Here is a 20,160-nt window from a genome sequence, read left to right on the forward strand (position 1 = left end):
ATAGTCAGTTGAGAAGTAAAAGATGAGAAAGGCTGAAATTTTTGTTGACATTTAAGAGGTGAAAGCAGCCTGCAGCTTCACTAAAAGTGAATGCTCTGAAGAAATTGAACTGCCAGTTGAAGAATAGCCCCCACTAAAACACGAAAGGCTGTTATGCACTGTGGATACAAATAGCAGGCTGGCACCTAACGCCACATGGCAGTGCAGTGTGGCTGAAGACCATCTGCCAGCAATTTTTTACTGTCTGGTTGAACCTCCCCTAATTCCTAAGAAGGCTGCATACTCAGCCAAGGCAAACTGCAGGCCATTATCTATGGTGATGGCCTTAGGGATTCTGCACCAAGCAAACAGAGAGGAGAGGATGCCTATGAAAACAAATGCTGTAACAGACCCTGTGGTGACCACTTCTTCTACTTGGAAATTCCAAGTTGGAATAGAGGTCATACACCACCACGAGTATGTGCAGCCCAGAATGAACTGGAGAGAGAAGATGTATTAGTATTACTATAGCCCCTCTGATCAGTAATGAGTTCTTTATGATTTGTGTCCCCACCCACTTAACCCTGACCAGGCTGTCAGGGCCAGTTGGTCTGTCAAGTGTGTCAAGTGTTGCTGCTCACATGCCAGAGCCTCCTCCTCCGCAATAATATGGTTCAGCTGTAGTGAGAAATCAAGAGGTAAATGCAACAGGGGCACTCAGAGCTATGCTGAAGTTGGGACAGCACTACCCTAAGTTCTTTACTGAGGACATCACAAGTCAAGACTGCAAGGTGAGTTACTCTTTGAATGACTCTTTTATTAGCTCATGCAACAGAACATGGTTGTGGAGTACTGTGTGCCTGTACTTCTGGGAACCCTGAGTTGCCAGCAAAGATATCCAACAGCATCTGGACATGCCTTGGTACCCTGCCAACCATTGCAAGACTACGGGACCCAACAGAAAACCCAGAGAGTAGTCTGTGAGACTGATGCTAATAACTGGCCAACATAAACCCCACCAAGGCCTCACGCTCTGCTTCACAGTGCAATGTTGGTACAACACAGAGAGTAGCAGCCACCAGTTCTAGCTTACTTAGTTGGAGTCAGCAGAGACTGCCAGTCTCAAGTGGTGCAACAACATGAGGAGATGTCCATCCAAAGGGGCATCAGATTTCCAAGACGGATGTTGGATGTTTATGATGTCACATGACTTGTGAGAGAAAAAAACATGTGGGATACAGCATATACAGACGCTTGCTTGCACTAGTTTAAATACAGCTCTGCATTTCCTGCAGTCACATAAAAAGAACAGCCTGTCTTCACTCACACGTCTTTCTAGAGTTGCAATGACACTCACTGACGTAATGCATTCCGTAACCTTAACTATCACACTAAATGCCTAACCCCAACCCAACCCTAAACCTGACTTTAACCTTAGCCAAGCCTTTAAACTCCAAATAGCCCTTTGAAGTTGTAAGGACCTGGTTGAAATGTCCTCACAACACAAAAATGTCCTAATTTGTACTTACTCTGCATCAGGTAGTACATGGTGCCAATTCTCCACCAGTCAGTACAGTGGTGAAGATTGCGAGCTGCTGCAGATGATTGGTGGAAACCCTCATCTTTGCTTCCTTCCCTGTGAAGATGCACAGATAGACACTAATGTGGTCAATTTACTGTCAGGGAAAAATGAGAAGAAAAAACATCTCATCTCACTCAAGTACATTAATAAATCCACTTTTATTATACAAATTATACAAAAAAGATGGACCTTAATGTCACCATTATCCAGAAGTGAAAAACATCATGTTTTTTCCCCACTCCATTTATTGGTTTTGAACAATCCAATAACAAACAGCATATAATACACACATAGAAGCAGATACAAGGTTAGCAAAAACAAACAAAACTGCATAATAAGGTACTGCATAACTTCCTCAGCCACATAGTGTAAAGTGGGGGGCTGTGGGCTTTTCCAGTGTAGTAAAATGAACCTATGTGCAAGCAATGCTAAAAAGATGTAATTATTTGACTCCAGTTCTGTTCTACTTTAAAATATCAGGGGACATGGTCATAGCTGTATCTAAGAGATTTTTTGAGAGAGGTGGGGAAGGTTCATCGTATTTCCAAGATATTGTTCTTCTTGCAGAGGGATCTGGTCAGAAAAAAAATGTATTACTACTGCTATTAGGAAGTTGTAGAAAGGAAGGACATTTAGATTTAACAAAACTATGGACCATCATGTTTTAAAGTTTCTTCAGTGTCCAGAGATAACTAGTCTGGACAGCCATGGGTATATTTCAAGGAATAGCAACCACAAACAGGAATTGCTATGCTCTGGATATTGTTGGAACTAATTTGCCACAATGTTCAAATGCAGTCTGAAAAAAACAAGTTGTACTGGGGTGCAGTTGTCTGTAGAGAGAGAGACTTACTGCTTCACTTTTAAGTTGAAAAGACATTTGAGAGCTGGCATTTTAATGTTAATTCTGTTTTTTAGCTGTTGAATATTGTGAAATTGTTGCGTGATATACTGTCTGTGTTTAAAGATTACGCATACTGTTGGCAGTTTCCGCTTGTCAGGACCTGTTCTAAAAATAATGGGTGTCTGTGTAAGTTCTAAGAAAACAGGATTTTTGTGTGATGACCTTATTTGGATCACAGCTGCGTGAACACTGAGTGTTCCATGTGACCAGTGCTCTGTTTTTAATATTATAAGAAATGCTTCTGAATTCTGACCCTATGAAGTGTCTTAAATTTGAAATGTATGCCACATGTAGATCGCTTTTCAGTCACAAGTGGTGAGACATCCATTGTATATTTACAGGAACTGTTGCAAAAACCAAGCAGCTTATAAATATTAATGAGTTAAAAACAAGAAGATGCTTAAAAAAGGGAATATGTTTCATTTTCCTCCCCAGCCTTAGGCCTACTGTAGAGTGAATGTAATGAGTCTGCCACCTCACTACCCACACGGTTACTTGTTGCCTATTGTTAGTGCTGGGTACAATATGCTCAAATTAAATCATGGTTACAAAGAGTTATGACTGTTTCCATTTCTACTGGAGAGAGGGAAGTTCATCCTGAAACTTGCTGCTGTATTTAGACCCCTTCACTTTTTTTCACATTTTGTTAAGTTGCAGCTTTATGCCAAAATAGAAAACCCTCATCAATCTACAGTCAATACCCCATAATCACAAAGTAATCAAAGAATTTTAGACATGTCTGCAAGTCTATTAAAAAGGAGAAAGTGAAACATTAACATAAGTATTCATACCCTTTACTAGGACTAATTTAGCTCAGGCTCCTCCCATTTCTCTTTATCATGTTGAGTTGTTTCTACACTTTGACTGGTGTCCACCTGTGGTAAATTCAATTGACTCGTCATGATTTGAAAAGGCACACACATGTCTATATAAGGTCTCATAGCTGTTAGCTATTTTGATGTAGAGTGAAGGAGCAAGATATGATGGATCCCTGACCTGATAATCTGGCAACCTAGCCCACCTGTTACAACCATGGATGAGACAGTTCTGAACAGGCTAGCAACCTGCTGCCAACCTGCTAGCAGCAGCAGCTCTGGCAGGGCAACATCTAAACACTGAAAATGAACAGCAGTTTGAAGCAGTTAGCATTGGCAACATTACATAAAACTGACAGCTCACTGTCACTACAGGTGAGGGGCAGTGGTTTCTGTTGAGACTATACAAACCGCCTTTAGACAAGAGATCAGGAGATCGGAAGTGGAACTCTGGTATCACGGTGAAATGACGGGCTCTAACTTCATCAGCTGATGAAAAAATAAATACAAGTTCTGATATGGTTTAAATATGGGTTCATGTTTGAGCCTTGTCTTGTCTTGTTCTAAGCAAGTTTTGTACATACTGAGGGATGTAAGTATTTAGCGGTCAAGCTTTCGTGTGTGTGTGTGTGTGTGTGTGTGTGTGTGTGTGTGTACGTGTGTACGTGTAAGCCCATGTAAAAGAAAAACATTTAAGCACACACATACACCCAAGATGAAAAATGAAGCCAAAAACTGCAATTCCTCGGATGGCCGCTTGAAGCTGGCTCCAAAAGCGAGTCAATACGGTCTATGACACACACAAATGTCCTTATCAGCCCTCCGACAAAATAGCCGTGTCCTCACCAACATTAAGAGCAAACCTCAGCTGGAAAACCTGGACAAAATACAATCAGAAGTTTCTCAACTCTGTGCATTGTCCCTCACTTAAATGAATCCAGAAACAATTCCCACCTTGTATTGCACCGGCAGCGCGAACCTGCTCGATTCGCATCCGTAAACGTCACACAGACTGTGACCAATTGGGTACGGGTGCGCTCCATTAATGCTATTGCGTGTGCCTCTCAGGCGGCGTCTGTACTCCCACACTGTGACACAGGAGCTGCCTTCCTCCTACAGCCTCCCCACTGACCTGCAAGACACGGAGCCTGTGATACAGACTCTACTCAATGCTTTTGCTGCCACAGGGAAATGTTGACTTTGTGTTTAGAGCAGCTGATTAAAGCTTTCATCTCTGAACCTGACCAGGTCACACATTACACAATACTTTTTCATCAGTGAAAATCGGCTACAAACACAGAATCCTTTGGAAAGGATACAGAAAATACCAGCAAGCTAAAACACAAAGGCAGCCAGCAGTGAGCAGCAAAATGGATCAAATGTCAGCTCCCAGTAATACAGCCATCACTAATGCTACAACAACTAGAACCAGAACAATACTTCTTTTTTCTTTTTTTTCTAGCCTTAGAGTTAAATAGCTATATTTCCAATTTTGAAATATAGCTTTAACTGTTTCATTGAGGTAAAAGTGAACCTACAGTTTCAGCCACATCTGTATATTTCAATGTACCAAAATATTCAGCTTAGCATTGTCACATTCACACCTTTAATATCAACCAAGTTAGTAGTAGTCCCAGGAAGTCTGCAACTGAAAACCAAATATGTCATAACAGGCCAACTCTTTTAAAGACTCTAGTAAAGCAGAAAAACCACAGCTAGTAGCTCTAAAAACTGCAGCGTCCACTGAAAAAACAAGAGAGGGCAGTTTGTAATCTATCTTATCTCTGCACTACAGGTCAGAGAACTCCATGGGTGTGGATTAGCCCCCCTATGAAAAGTTTTTTCAAAATTTTCTTAAGTGCTTTTTCAACATAGCATTTCTAAACATACTAGTTTTCTTTAAAAAGAATAAATGATTTCTATTTGCACACAATAACCAAACTATTTCAGAAAAGACAAAAAGTTCCTGGGTCAATATTATTAGCCCCTTAAGAACTGACCTTTTTATTGAGCCATAGCACAAACCACTGTTGTGCAATAATGTGCTTTAACTTTGTAATGCTCAAAGCCTGTACAATCAAGTTAGAACTGAGGGTTATCTCCCACTTTACATACAGTATAAAAACTTCAGTAAGTCATTTGAAAAAGCATCATGCCAAGAAAAGAAAAAAAAAAATCAGTTTAGACTTGAGAAAAAAGAATTGTTGATGCTCACAAAGCAGGAGAAGGATATTCAAAGTTATCACAGCATTTCCAAATGTGAAGAGGTGAAGTGTGAATTATCATCAAGAAATTCAAAGAGAGCCACACGGTATAGAACAAGCCTGGCAGAGGTAGGAAGCGAAAGAATGTAAAGACCCTGGAAAGAAAACTAGTGAGAGACGTGTCTAATGACCCCAGAACAACTGCTAAGATGCTAGTGAATGACTTAGCCAAGTTGGAAATTGTAGTCTCAAAGTAGACAATTACTAGAGCTCTGCACAGGATTGGACTGTGAGGTTGCAGACCAAGAAAAACTCCACTTGTGCAGAAGAGACACCTTCAAGCCATACTGAGGTATGTGAAGGACAACCTGGAGAAACATTATGCATACTGGAAGCATGTCCTTTGGTCAGATGAGACAAAACTAAAGCTCTTTGGCCATAGACATTGCTTATGTTTGGAGAAAGAAGGGAGAGGCGTATAACCCAAAGAACACTGTCCCCACAGTGAAACATGGTAGTGGGAGTATTCTGCTGTGGGGATGCTTTAGTGCGTCTGGAACTAGGAATCTCGTCAAGGTGGAAAGAATCATGAAGAAAGAAGGGTATGTGAAGATTCTGAAAGAAAACCTTAAGCAGTCAGCGGCAAAACTGGGTCTGGGTCATCGCTTTGTCTTCCAACACGACAACAACCCAAAACATATGTCGCTACTTGGGAAGATCTACAACCAGAAGACCAAAGTGAATGTTATTGACTGGTCTGCACAAAGCCCTGACTTGAATCCCATTGAAAATCTGTGGGGTGAACTGAAGATGAAGGTCCATGCCAGGAGGTCATCAAATCTGGGGGTGGTGCTTGAGAGATTTGCCAAAGAAGAATGGGTGGGGATTCCTCAGGAGACATGTCAGAGACTTGTTGAAAACTACAACAAACAACTGCAGGCTGTTATTGTTACACAACTGACTTTTAGCATCGGGGGGCTAATAATTTTGCCCCTGGTAGTTTTTGGTTTTTGTGGAATAATTCTGTTTCTGTGTGCAAAGTAAAATAGATAGATAGATAGATAGATAGATAGATAGATAGATAGAGAAGAGACAGCAACAATAGGTAACAACAAACATTAAGAAAAAAAGACCTATAAATACTAAGAAAGTCTTAAAAATATATAAAGGAGAATATATACAGGAAAATAATTAAAGTTGCAGTTCAGTATTTTTTTTCTAAGAATGGATGTGCAAAAACTGGCAGTGAAGTATATAGGAAATATGTACAATATTACAACATGTTGGTCCTGTTGACATTTAGGGGCAGATGATCCCTGTTGCACCACACCACAAAGTTATTTATTAATCCCCTGTACTCTGACTCCTGCCCATTTCTAATACACCCCACCACTGCAGAGTCATCAGAGAACTTCTGCAGATGGCATGATTGAGTGTTGTACTGAAAGTCTGAGGTGTATAGAGTGAACAGAAATGGAGACAGAACAGTCCCCTGAGGTGCTCCTGTGTTACTGACCACCACATCAGACCCCAGCCACACAAACTGTGTTCTATCTGATAGATAGTCAGCAATGCAGGACATGGTGGACATGCTGACACCCATCCTCAGCAGCTTCTCACTCTGCAACAAAGGCTGGATGGTATTAAAGGCACTGGAGAAATAACAAAAAAAAAACATGACTCTCACTGTGCCTCCACTGCCATCCAGGTAAGAGTGGACACGCTGCAGCAGATAGATGACAGCATCAGCCACACCCACATGAGGCTGATAAGCAGACTGGAGTGGGTTGAGAGCAGGTTTCACCTGTGGTACTAGGTGGGCCAGAACCAGTCTCTCCAGGACCTTCATCATGTGTGAAGTGAGGCAGATCGGCCTGAAGTTATTGAGGCCAGATGGTGTAGCCTTCTTACAAACCGGTACTAAACAGGATGTTTTCCATAGCATCGGTACCCTTTCCAGTCTCAGGTTGAAGATGTGTTGCAGGATGGTAGACAGCTGGGTAGCACAGGACTTCAGGACCCTGCCATCAGGTCCCGCAGCCTTGCCCTGGTGGAGTTTTATAAGCTGTCTCCTAACCTGGTCCACTGTCAAAGTCACATGAGGTGGTGTGGTCAATCCAGATGAGGTTGAAGAAGGGGGGTTGCAGTCAGAGTGCTGGTGAGGTGGTGGTGGAGTCAGTGTCTGAGGGGGTGTGAGGACTGGTCCGGTGTGGGAAGGCCCAGAAGGGGACCTGAGCTGAACCTGTTGAAAAACACATTCAGCTGATGTTGTCCTCACAGAAGTTGATGTAAAATAATGTAAGCATCCAAAATAAAACTAGGAAGTTTGAAAAAGCTGTGTTAAAAATTCTTGTCAGTAGAGGACTAGTACAGTGAAAAAAGAATCCACTTGATTGTCTTAAATAGCTATGAAGAGTCATTGTAGTCATAGCTTTGTCCTCAACACCAAAATATGAGCATTGTCACTGACTAGACATTAACATTTAAGTTATATGGCTCAATCTACTGATGTACAGTACCTCTTTTCTGCTGGATACCTGCGGTTATAGAAGCTTTCTATCAAACCCATCAACATGCATTTTCTACCAGTACGGAACATATTTTATTTTACAAAGAGGATTTAATGGTTAAATCAGTTTATAGGTTTTAAACGAATGGTTTTGACACATTCGGTTTACAGTCAAACAGTTTCCATAACATTTTGTTTCAGGTAAAATAAATGAAATGTTTTGTGAAATACTGCACATGAGAAGATACATTCAGAAGTTACTGGGCTTTCCATACTTGAGTCTTGTCCAACACAGAGTTAAATTGAATACTGACTGTAATAGCTGTATGAAGCGACTGGTGAGATAATAACAGCTCCGCCTGTCTGCCACTTGTAAGCCTGTCCCATTCCTACAGCATAACAAGCGCACCTTATGTAATGCGTGGCGGCGCTAAACGCAGGCGGACAGTAAACTCACAGGCTGGTGGTTTGGCGGTGCTGGCCCTGTCTTATGTCACTTCTGCTGAGGTAACAGCTAATGCGCACAACGGCACAAGCTACATTTCCTCGTGTGGGCCAAGTCGAAGCAGGTAAGGGGGCAGCGTGTACGTCATCTTCTGTCAGTAACTGGCGGAGGATGTCTGCGTGTTTTGCGAGGACTGTGTTGTCAGTTTTGACTGTCTGGTCTAAGTTAGAATACAAAGGAAGTCGGTCTTTCATTAACATCATCGTGTTGTTAGGGCAGAGAACTATCAGAGAGGACCTGTCAGGTTTACCCACCTCACACGGACTCGCTTCTTATTTGCCCCTCAGTCAGTCTGAGCTGAGTCTCTGACTCTCATGTGCGAGGGAGCATCTTTACATGGAGCTGGGTTTTAGCTTACAGTTAGAGGGAATGATTACTGCTGTAGTCAGTGGTAGAAGGACACTGAAGTAGCGCAAACGCATCACCTGTATTTCCACAGGAGCTGGGCCCGTGCAGTTCACATTCATGACTTAATTTACTTTTTTTGACTCATTACTTTTAAAAAAAAAAAAAAAAAAAAACAGTGTAACACTTGTGAAAATTCAGAAAATGACTGACATTCAAACACTCTATTTTTTTGTAATTTTTTTTTCTACATTCTATATATTATTTTAGTTATTTATTTACAGAAATTTCATGTCTCTTCAAAGTAATCTGCTGAGTTACTTTTCTCTTGAATTTATGTCTGGAGTATTTTGAATAATCTGTCTATGTCTTGGTTTGAACATATAAAAGGGTTTTTTAAAATGTCCTTGTCTTTTTCCATCTTTCTTTCGCAGTCAGTATGTTTGGAGCTGTGGTGGTGGGTATCGGCACAGCAGGTTGGGTGAGGATCAGAGACATGTTAGCTCCACTGTCTGGCAGTCCTGCAGAGAAACTCGCTGTCAGAGGATTCATATCAAGGTAACAGACAGATGCCAGCATGTACAGATGACTCCAATCATTAGTCGAGATGCCCCTGATTTGTCTTGAATGTTGTCTGTATGCACTTTGACATTGTACACAGAGTAATGCAGGATAACAGGATGGCAGTCTGTAAACTTAAATTGACCTTACTACATATCTAACTTCATGGAAACAGAGAGGAGCAATAGAAACACAGAGTGACATGTTTCTGTTGGATGCTCCAACATTCTAAGATCCGGTGCTGAATGTCAGCAAAGTCAGCTAAACTACTTTGGGCCAGACACTGGTATATCCTCCTTACTACACAATCTTTTTTATTTCTGTCACTGTGTAGAAATCCAGTGTTTTGATGTCACAGATGATGAACAAAGGTTTTAAAAACTGGGAGCATGAGATCCATGTAGGCAGTTCTAGAAGTTTAGTATGGGGCAGTTGCTGTGCAGGTAAGCTGGTGTAAACTGTAACTGGATTGAGGAGTGAATAATACAGAATGCATTCAGAAAGTATTCAGACCCCTTCACACACCTGTGTTGCAGCCTAAAAATAAATATTTCCTTTTTTTTTGTTCAGTGACCAGCTCAAGGAAGAGTCCTGCTTTTTGTCAAAGCTCTCCAATAATGGAGGCCACTGTGTGCCACTGAACTATCAGTGCCTTCCCCAGATCTGTGCCTCAACACATGGCTTTTCTCTGATATGCATCTGATATGCTCTGACAGGTGTGTGCCTCTCCAAATAATGTCAAATCAATTGAGTGTAACACAGGTGGACTCAAGTCAAGGTGTAGAGACATCTCAAAGATTATCAAGAGAAATAGGAGGACCCTGAGCTAAAGTTCAAGTGTCACAGTAAAGGATCTGAATATTTATGTCAATGTGATGTTACACTTTTTATTTTTCAACAAATCAAAAATTTCTGAAATTCTGTTTTCTTTGTCATTATAACATAACAAAAAGTTATAAAAAAGTAAGAGGTCTGAATACTTTCTGGATGCGCTGTATATATATAGGCAAGGTATATTGAACAAAAGCCCCTGAATATTTATGAAAGTGAAAAATATCTGTTGATAAGAAAAAAACATGAACCACAAGCACATGACACATTCAGATACCCTCCCAGTTCCACCCAAACTGAGCTTATGCTTTGACCTGAAGTGCTGACTTTGAGTCTTGTGATTTGGGTATAGCCCTACTGCATTAGTTTTAGCTAAGTGGACCTAATAAAGTAAGTATGCATTTCAGTTTTTAGAGTTTTTAGAGTTACAGTTTATATAGTCTAAAAAAAATAGTGCATTAAATTAGACACACTACTCTTACTGATGCCTATTTTATCAGTGTGAGTCTTTTGTGTAAACCAGTGTACAGTACCTATGGCCAGACATTTTCTGGCTTTTTTAGCTTGAGATGTGTTGTTGGTTTCCAGTGCAGCATCACACCACTAAATGTCTTTTTCAAAATGGAACTATAAAGCACATAAAGTTTGTGAAATTGGAGCAGCGGTTTCAAAGTGCATAGTCACACTTAAAAATACTGTTAGATATTGTCCACTATATCTATATCTGTATCCGTATCTATATTATCTTAGAAGGTGACCACGTGTTTGATCAAAACAGTGTTCTCATCAGGATGTTTTTGTCAACAGGAGGAGCCTGGACACTCAGCAGGGAGTGAGTCAGATCTCAGTGGAAGAGGCTGTGAGCAGAGAAGACATTCATGTAGCATTCATCTGCACTGATAATATCTCACATGAGGACAGTGTCAGGTAATGTGTGCAACAAGCAACTACAAGTCTCTGCATTTGATGTGTCGCAAATAAGTATATACAGTGAATTAAACACTAAATGAACAAAATAACCCATGAACTAGCAAGCTATTTTCATAGCCACGCTCACCCACCCTGCTTGGAAGTCATCACAATGATCCATAGAATAACCATCTATAGTTAAATACCACAATACTGCCATACACGCGGTGAAAGTAGATTATAAATGGAGTAAATAGGGGGTTTAAATGGGGTACATTTTTCTGAAGTTATATTTCTGGAATTGTTTCAAAGTTTCAAAGTTATATTTGACTGTTTTACATATAAACATTTTTACACAAAAATTTGAGATTAAGCCAAACATGTTTGAGCCTTAGTCAGACCCAGACTCAGCTGAAGGACAAAAATCAGCGCCCAGCAGACGTATCAGAATGATAAGTGTAGTTAGCATCTTTTAGTTGTTTATGTTTGTTAGCTTGCAGTGGCTGACACAGCTCCTCTCTCTCGGTCCTGTACTGATAAATCTGCTTTGCACTGGAGCTTACAGGTTTCTGTCGCCTCACCCTGCAAGTTGATGAGATTTGGTCCTTTGGTATGTGACTTATGAAACCCTGGCTGTCTGAATCCATGTTTTTGAGACTGTTATTGGTACAGTGCAGTTCCAAGTTGGAAATACCCAGCCATGAGGTTAACTGCTAATTTCACTCATGATATGTTTTGTATCTTATAAAAACACCTTGTGGTCTTATCGACAAGGTGAAAAACTTGATTTTCAATGGAAATCTTTGATCTATCTAATGATGTCTGATTGTATATGATGTGCTTTTGTTATGTTTCGTTGTTTGTTCTTCTTTCTCTCTGTTGTATTCAGGTCTTTCTTAGCAAAAGAGATCTTGATCTTACTGAGATTATGGGATGATAGGAACCCACTGTACACTACGTGCTCAGCACCAAACAGCAGAGACTAGCTGGTGAACGCAGTGGAGCATTTATTGTAGCGGCCCACTTGGAATAACCAAACAAATGCAGAGAGCTTCGACTGGTGCAACTTTACTTCTCTCCTCTTTTTCTTCTCCTCTCATTCTGACACCGTGAAAACTATATGAACAGAAATATAAATACCACAGTACATATTATTTACACACAAATAATGTACAGAAACATGTTTACATTTTTAAACTTAACACAAATTATGTTTTAAATGAAATGAACCACTTGTTTTACAATGAACACCATTAATCTTCCCATACCTCCTTCTGCTTCCAAGGGCGCTAAGTTTGTGTTCAGCCTGCTAGCAGCCTATCTTCACATACACGTCGCACTGACATTCCTTACGTGACATGCAAACAACACAAAAACATGAAGCGAACCACAATAAAAAATTCCCTTCATTAATTTCTACACAGAATATAACAAGTAAATAATTTGTTTACACATTTCACCAACAGAAACAACGGGAACAGGTCATTACGACGAAACGGGAGCGGGCAGTCTAGCGGCAGCAACAACAGGAAGTAGACGAAGAAGAAGAGCAGTGCTCTTCAAAATAAAGGCACAAAAATAAAATGACAGAACTGCTTCCTTTACTACAAACACAATTTGCTGTCATTTACATTTATAGCAGCTGAAGATCCAGATATGTTTCTCAGGAGCTGGAGGAGATCAAATCAGAGCTCAGATGAGAGTGGCAGGTGGCCAGAAAAACTCTAAATGAATGTTCATGTTGCTGTGAATCTGCTGGACCTGTATGCAAATGTTTACTCTAACTTGAGTCAGTGTCAAGAAAAAAGGATGGTGGAAGATGTATGAAACATCTTCTCTCACTGCAAGCTAAATTTGAATCAAAAACAACACACAGTTTCTAGTCAGACTTCTTGTTGCCCTGTTTTGACCAAGAAAACCCCTCCTTTCTCATCAGAACTTTTCTGCAGGCAGGGAAACATGTCTGTGTGGAGTATCCCATGACCGTGAGCTACAAGGCAGCTGTGGAGCTGTGGGATATTGCCAAGGAAAAAGGTGACACTAATGGATAATAATGTGTAAACATGTATGTTCCATGTGCAGGTCAGGAGGCACAGGTCAGAGAAATGTTTCATACAGACCTACCTCTCCTTGGAAACAGAAGTTCATTTCAGATATTCATTTCAGATACAGTATCACCATCTGTCATATTGATTATGTTTTGAGGGTAGTGAACTACATCTTCCACTGTGAGTAAAGATTCATTGCTCTTGATTGCACTTCATAAGCAACTAAATGACTTTGTGTGTGTGTGTGTGTCAGGAGTGATTCTCCATGAGGAACACATAGAGCTGTTGACAGAAGACTACAAAGTACTGAAGAGAGAGGTTCAGGGAAAAATCCTGCAGGAGGGCACTCTTCATTTTACAGGTAAGAGACAGGAGTGTGTGTGTGTGTGTGTGTCTCTGTGGTTATTTTGATACTTCTGTGAATTTCAACCAAAACATCTCATCTCAGTTTTAAAATTAATATTGGAAGTATGTTTCTGGTTTAGTATGTGTGTATAAAGGTACAGTCACATTAACACCAGCCAGATGTGGAAGGTTGTTCTTAGAGACAGCTAAAAGAACCACATTTGATTTTTAGAAGCTAAATGGAAATGAAGTAATAATGTGTGTATATTTGAATTTGTTAAAGGTGGAGCCCTGAAGCCTGGGTTTGGTTTCCCAGCGTTCAGTGGTATCGCTCGCCTCACCTGGTTGGTTGAGTTGTTTGGTGAGCTGTCAGTAACTGCAGCAAGCATGGAGGAAAACTCTGGTAACTACAGCAAGATGACTGCAAAGCTGCTCACCTCTGACAACAGGTGAGACAGAATATAAAGTCTGCATGTGTGTCTACTACAGAGATAAGGAATAAATACTCTCAAAAATAAAAAAAAATGAAGAGACTAAACTCAGATTTTTCTGACTTTGCTAACATGTCTGTGTCCTTCTGAAGGTGTAAGTCTTTAAGACAAACATATAGTATATATATATTGTATAGAATTTTTAAAAGGCTTCATGATTTTCTAAAAGCTGGCCACTGTAGTTAACAAATATTACTCAAACAGGAGGAAACAGTACATTTGTTGGAGCCTGTCTTCAGCAGCACATTATCCCACATTTAGTGCTCTAGTTATGTTACAGTATAAAACTGCAGATATGGTTTTCATGTAGATAGTGTTTCGAAATAATGCTGCTGTGGACTAACTGCAACAACTCATGTTTTGAATAGAGTTGTGTTTTGTCCAGGAATGAAGAATCATTTAAGCATTCATTTCATCTGTGTCCTTCTAGACCTCTGACGTGGATCGAGGAACGGGGACCGGGCCTTCCCAGGGCCAAGAACATCAACTTTCAGTTTGAGTCCTGCACTCTGACCCAAATCCCTCCTGCACCCAGAGGAGCTGTTGGTCTCTTCATGCAGGACCTGATCCACTTTTCTGCCAAGCTGATGGGCCAAGTGAGTCCTGAGGAGCTACAGAGAGAGAAAATCAGGATCTTACACTGCCTGGAGCTCGCGGAGAAGATACAGCAACTTTGCCAAAATTAAGTGGGGACACTCAATTTTAACCATAAATCTTGTTCTTATTCAAACATGAAATTGTATAAATTAATTATCACCATGCCGTTAAGGTTTTGTATGTGAGTTGTAAGAACTTTGCATTATTAGAGATTATTACTGTTTAAAGCTGAGTCAATGAACTGAATAACACATAGTAAAATAATCAGCACATGTTTAGACATGGGTGCCTGAATGTAAAAAGTGCAAAATATCAAAATATCATATATCATGTAAAGCACTTCTCCAGCCTCATATTACCTTCATCAGACAGACTGCCTTATTTTTTCTCAATAAGCGTTGCTTGTACATTAAAACAAAAAACTACTTGGCACAGCTGACTTACTGAAATAAAGGATGCAGAATCCTTGAATTAGGTTACTGGGTGGAGATTATGGGTGTGTGAAGCCAGTCAGAGAATCACAGGATCACAGTGTCGCCCTTTAATAGCCATTTAAATTGCACTCTTGCCGTATCACAGTTGCATGTAGGTATAACCAACTGTAGGAGTATACAAGTATGTGTGGTTCTGTAAAGAAGAAAAATACAACTCTAGGGATGTCAACAATTATATTGTTACCTATGCTTAAGACCAGTGAGTCAATATTCAATGTAGTAAGCCAATATTATGTAATATCTAGAAGACCATCATCTCAGTTCAGGTAGAAGTGGAGTAACATTTAAACTGTAGGTGTGGCCCATGTGTAGAGTGTAGTTAGTTGTAAGCTGGGATATCAGGTGTTTGGAGGAGGGTTGAAGGGTTTGTTCCCTTAAGAATTTGTTTGGTTTGAGAGGGAGGACCATGACAAGCTATTCAAAGATGTACTAATAGTCAAGTTCAGTGGAGAGTACAGGAGCTGCGAGTGCAACTCCTGAGGTAGCATCATTTAGCACAAGCTCACCAGGTAAAGCCATTACTGTGGCCTCTCCTGTCTTTTCTGGGTTTGAGGCAGGTTTGACTTATGAGCAACAACAGGAGCTTGTGCTGTAAAGCTGAATTGGCTCCCATTCAGGCAAAGCAACAGCATGGGTTGGAACACCATAGATTCAATTGATGGGAAGCGTCAACCTGAGCAAGCCCAGGGTGAAAAGTTAACTTTAGTGTGTTCTCACAAACAAGGGCAAGGAGGTTTGATCAGCACTGTATGTCACTGACCATAGTATCACTTTGGATGATCTGCAAAGACTCATTCTGCTTGAGAAGTTCAAAATACTTTGCCAGGCTGTGTTGTTAAATCTGTGTTGTTAAATACACAAATAAACAAAAAGTATAGGAGAATGGCCCAGATTATGCCTCACATGTTAATGGTGGTCATGTGTCACTGGTGGAGAATATGGGGGCATTTGATAAAACTAGTGTGTTGCTTTTCTCCTCTGAGACAGACACTGTAAACAGTTGTCATCGGTAATGGGTTTAGCTCTCTCTCCTCTCCCACAGCATAAATTGACACTGTTTTCAGATGTGGTGCAGAGTGATGTGTCCATTGGTATATGAGTAACAACAAAATCGAGAACATCACTGGTCAACATCACAAACTGTTAAGTAATTACAAATCCTGTCCATTTAATACAATGTTTTGTTTTTAACCAATGGCCTAGAGGAATGAATCCATTCAAAAAACAGAAATGACTAATGATTAATTGACTAAACTACAACAGAAGGTCCATTTTAGAGAACCAACTCAGTATCAAGTCAGTGTACCATTCATTAGTGAGATTCCATTCTTTCATTTTACAAATGTGCTCTACATTGGTTTTTAATCATTTTACTGTCTTAGTTTATCTAGTATTGCATTGTGCTTTGTAAAGCTCGTTGTAACTATGTTTTAAAAATTGGTATACAATAAAAATATATCATAAAAATACCGTTCAATTTGTAATAACAGACTTTAGTTCAACAGCTGTAGATTGAACACCAGACTGAAGAATCCCATTGTATTTATCTTTAGATGAGGGACCACCACTGGCCACACCCTGGATCTGTCACGGGTCAGGTCATAGTTTTAACTCTTTTCTTCTTTAATATAATTCAGTATTTAAGTATATAAACTTGTATTCCTAGTGCCATCCCCATGTCATCTCCCCTACACATTTTGCTCTCATGCAGCTTCCATGTCAACGCATTCTTAAGGTTATTAGATGCATTAGACACAACCCAGGCCGAAACTGAGGAAGCTGTGGTGTTCAAAGGTTCTTTTATAAACTTGTTCCCTCCTCACCCATGAATGGGGTTCATGTCATCTTGAAAAATGAAAGGTGTGATGTAATGTACTGCACCGGTGGTCACTTCGGTGTCTCAGGTGGAAGATAGGTTTAGGTTGGACAAAATCCACCCACAAATTTAATCAGACAATTAAGTTTGTTCCTCTGTGCCCCATTCCAGTTTCAGACTGCCCACTGGAACACTTGATTGTTGACTGTGTAGATCCTCTGCCATGCTCAAAACCTGATAGTACTGTCTTGCTTACAGTTCTGTCACTTCTTTGGCTACTTACTCTCTCAAAACGTCACCACAAAGTCAATTGTAAAAGCTTTGACAGTTTATTTCTGTGTGCGGTTTCTCAACTTATTCAACTTGATCAGAGGAAAAACTTTTCCTCCTATATGTTTGTGTTGTTCTTAAAGCTGCTAAATCAGGTCTCAGGTCAGTACATACCATACCCAGAGTCAAGACGCTGTGGAAAGGTTACATCAAACTTAAAGGTCTCTTTTTTGTGCATATTGCACTGAGTTGGAAAGGGACTGTCAGGAGGGACTGCCTTGGCTCAGGTCAACTGCTAGAGAGGTGACCAAAGAAAGCTTGGATTGCAGTCCAAATGATCTTGTCTTTGGACATACAGTATGGGGGCCTTTGTCATCTCTACAGAGTGGAGAACCATCCACCCAACCTAGTACACAAGGTAAATGCCTTAACGGCATGTAAATTGTTTCAGGCAGTGCTTGTACTAAGCAAATAAAATGGCGAAAGCAAACCTGCAGACAGTCAAAACAACATCTGTATGATCATGAGTCACATCAGTCTAGGTGATCAAGTACCTGCACTACAGCACATAGTTGGCTCTCCATTTCAGGCCAACTTCTCTGACCACCGTGGCCAGAAGATTTAAGATTTGAACTATCTAATCTTAACCTCATGTAAACTTACTTTCTTTGTTCATGTGCCAGGTTCTGGCCTTGTTGTTGCTGTCCAGCAATGTTAGGAGGAGTAGATGATGGCATTTTAAGAAGTTGTCTCAAAAATTCTCTACTCAAATGACACTTGTTAATAAGTTTGACTTATTCAAGTTTACTTTAACACCTAGGGCTGGAAAGATGGCCTCTGTCTTTACACCCAATGGACTGTATTTATATTCCTGTTTGGGTTACATCCACTTTTCCAGTGCCCAATGACGAAACTGGTGTTGGCAAGCGAATAAACTGTATATTAATGAATTTACTCTATTCACAATCAACCAGCAAGAAAATGTTCAAACCATGCACTATCGGAGCAGTGACACCCCAGGGCATACTTTCCTGTGGTGGTGCACTGTCGCCTCACAGCAAGAAGGTTTCAGGTGCGAGCCCCAGTTCACCCGGGGCTTCTCTGTGTGGAGTTTCCATGTTCTCCCTGTGTCTGTGTGGGTTCTCTCTGGTTCTCCAGCAACTGGTGACTTTAAATTGCCTGTAGGTGTGAGTGTGAGTGTGAATGATTGTTTGTCCATATGTGTTGGTCCTGCGATGGACTGGTGATCTGTACCCTGCCTCTTGCCCAATGTCAGCTGGGATAGGCTCCAGCCCCCCCGTGACCCTTAACGGATAAGCAGTATAGATAATGGATGGATGGATAAATAGATATAACCTGTATTCAGGTCACAAGTATGTCATTATATTTCTTTAGATTGTTTTGAGTTCAGTGATACATTTCCCTGAAAATTAGATATTGAGAAATGAAGTGAAAAAACTGATCAGCCATGCAGTCAGATAAACTCAATGGGAAAATAGTTTCCTTAAAACAATTTTACTTTTTTTTAAACACACACACCCGTCAGCATCGGAGTTCCATCGATGATGATGCCCGCTGCATCTGGCTGCTGACAAACATAAATGCTCATATTCTGTGTTTTTAGGTCCTCGTGCACTTTATCCTCTACTGTTCTCTAGAACACATGCAAACATGCACAGTTGTTAAACATGTGCTGATTACAGACAAAAAAGAAAACAAAGGAATTCAAAGGAATTCATGTAATCCAGTTCAATTACTTGTGTAACCATTTACTCTGTGAGAATTAGGAACAAAATCCTTAAAATACATGTACTGGTGACCTAATGTGTTGTACAAATAAAGTTTTTTTTTTTTTAAATGCCCACCTTAGGCTTAACAATTTATCTTTGATCAACACTGAATCAAAATTAATACAATAAGAATATTCTGATGCTTATCAACATAAAAATGTTCATAAATGTCAAAGCTGAAAAATGTCTGACCTGACAAAAAAATGCTAGAATATATTTCTAATCATGCTGCTTCTGTCTGTTCTATATCACTGTGGGGTGGACTCAGATACATGCACACACGCACACACTCTCCCACTGTCGGCTGGAATTGGCTCCAGCCCCCTCGTGACCCCTTAAGGATAAGCAGTATAAATAATTATTGAATGAATAAATGTTTATCCTCTCTAAATTAATGTCTCCTACTAATTGAATCCAAGTATTTAAGTCTAGATGTTGTTAAGTGCATGTAAGTACAGTATTACCATAGTCAATGGCAATAACGTTCAATCGACTACTGTACACTGAAAATTAATTCTGCTCTCTTTCATGTAGTTAAGTCATCAGTTAGCATGCCATCACCAGAGCACCACAAAGAAATCATTTTGTAAGTAAAAAACAGATCTAGATCCTATTGCTCCAAATTCATTTATTTACTCTTTACAACCGGGACCTCACCTTTATCAGCTCAAGCAACACACTCTTCATGCGCTGTCCAACAGCCCCTCCCTTTAAACTGAATAACTCCAGGAACTTCAGAGTGTACTTGTCCAGCTGAGACATAAAAGTCGACTCCAGGGGTATAGTGTTGCGCCTCCGAAACTCTTCATTTATCTGTAAGACAAGATTTTGTCAATTACTGAAATGTACAATTTATAATATGACTCCATACATAATCAAAACATTTCCAGTGCCCAGAAAAGTGACCAAAAAAAACCCAACAAAACCAAACAAACAAACAAACAAAAAAAAACAGAATAATCCCACACAAAGATTTTGTTCAGGCATTGACACCAACTAGGAGACACACATTGCCTACATCCACTGCTAGTTGATGCTTGTTGGAAAAGTTCTCCTGAAAAAACTATTTCTCCTGAAATGTTTAAAGAGACCTAACTTCGTGTCATATTGTTTTGGTTTTCTGAGGTTCTGAATTACTTCCGGTGTCATCGCCTTCAGCACAAAT

The 20,160-nt window shown here is 40.2% G+C and overlaps 1 protein-coding gene across 1 annotated transcript; it reads left to right on the forward strand.

Moving 5' to 3' along the window:
- Nucleotides 1-8,397: 8,397 nt before the first annotated feature.
- Nucleotides 8,398-16,002, forward strand: LOC108873329 (biliverdin reductase A). The gene is made up of 7 exons (XM_018661499.2): nucleotides 8,398-8,562; nucleotides 9,278-9,401; nucleotides 11,043-11,162; nucleotides 13,081-13,178; nucleotides 13,446-13,553; nucleotides 13,821-13,986; nucleotides 14,459-16,002. The coding sequence occupies exons 1-7, from the start codon at nucleotides 8,511-8,513 to the stop codon at nucleotides 14,712-14,714; spliced, it is 924 nt and encodes a 307-aa protein (XP_018517015.1). The 5' UTR covers nucleotides 8,398-8,510; the 3' UTR covers nucleotides 14,715-16,002.
- The last annotated feature ends 4,158 nt before the right edge of the window (nucleotides 16,003-20,160 follow it).

This window comes from Lates calcarifer, unplaced genomic scaffold, assembly GCF_001640805.2.
Source record: "Lates calcarifer isolate ASB-BC8 unplaced genomic scaffold, TLL_Latcal_v3 _unitig_502_quiver_940, whole genome shotgun sequence".
Taxonomy (NCBI): Eukaryota; Metazoa; Chordata; class Actinopteri; family Centropomidae; genus Lates; species Lates calcarifer.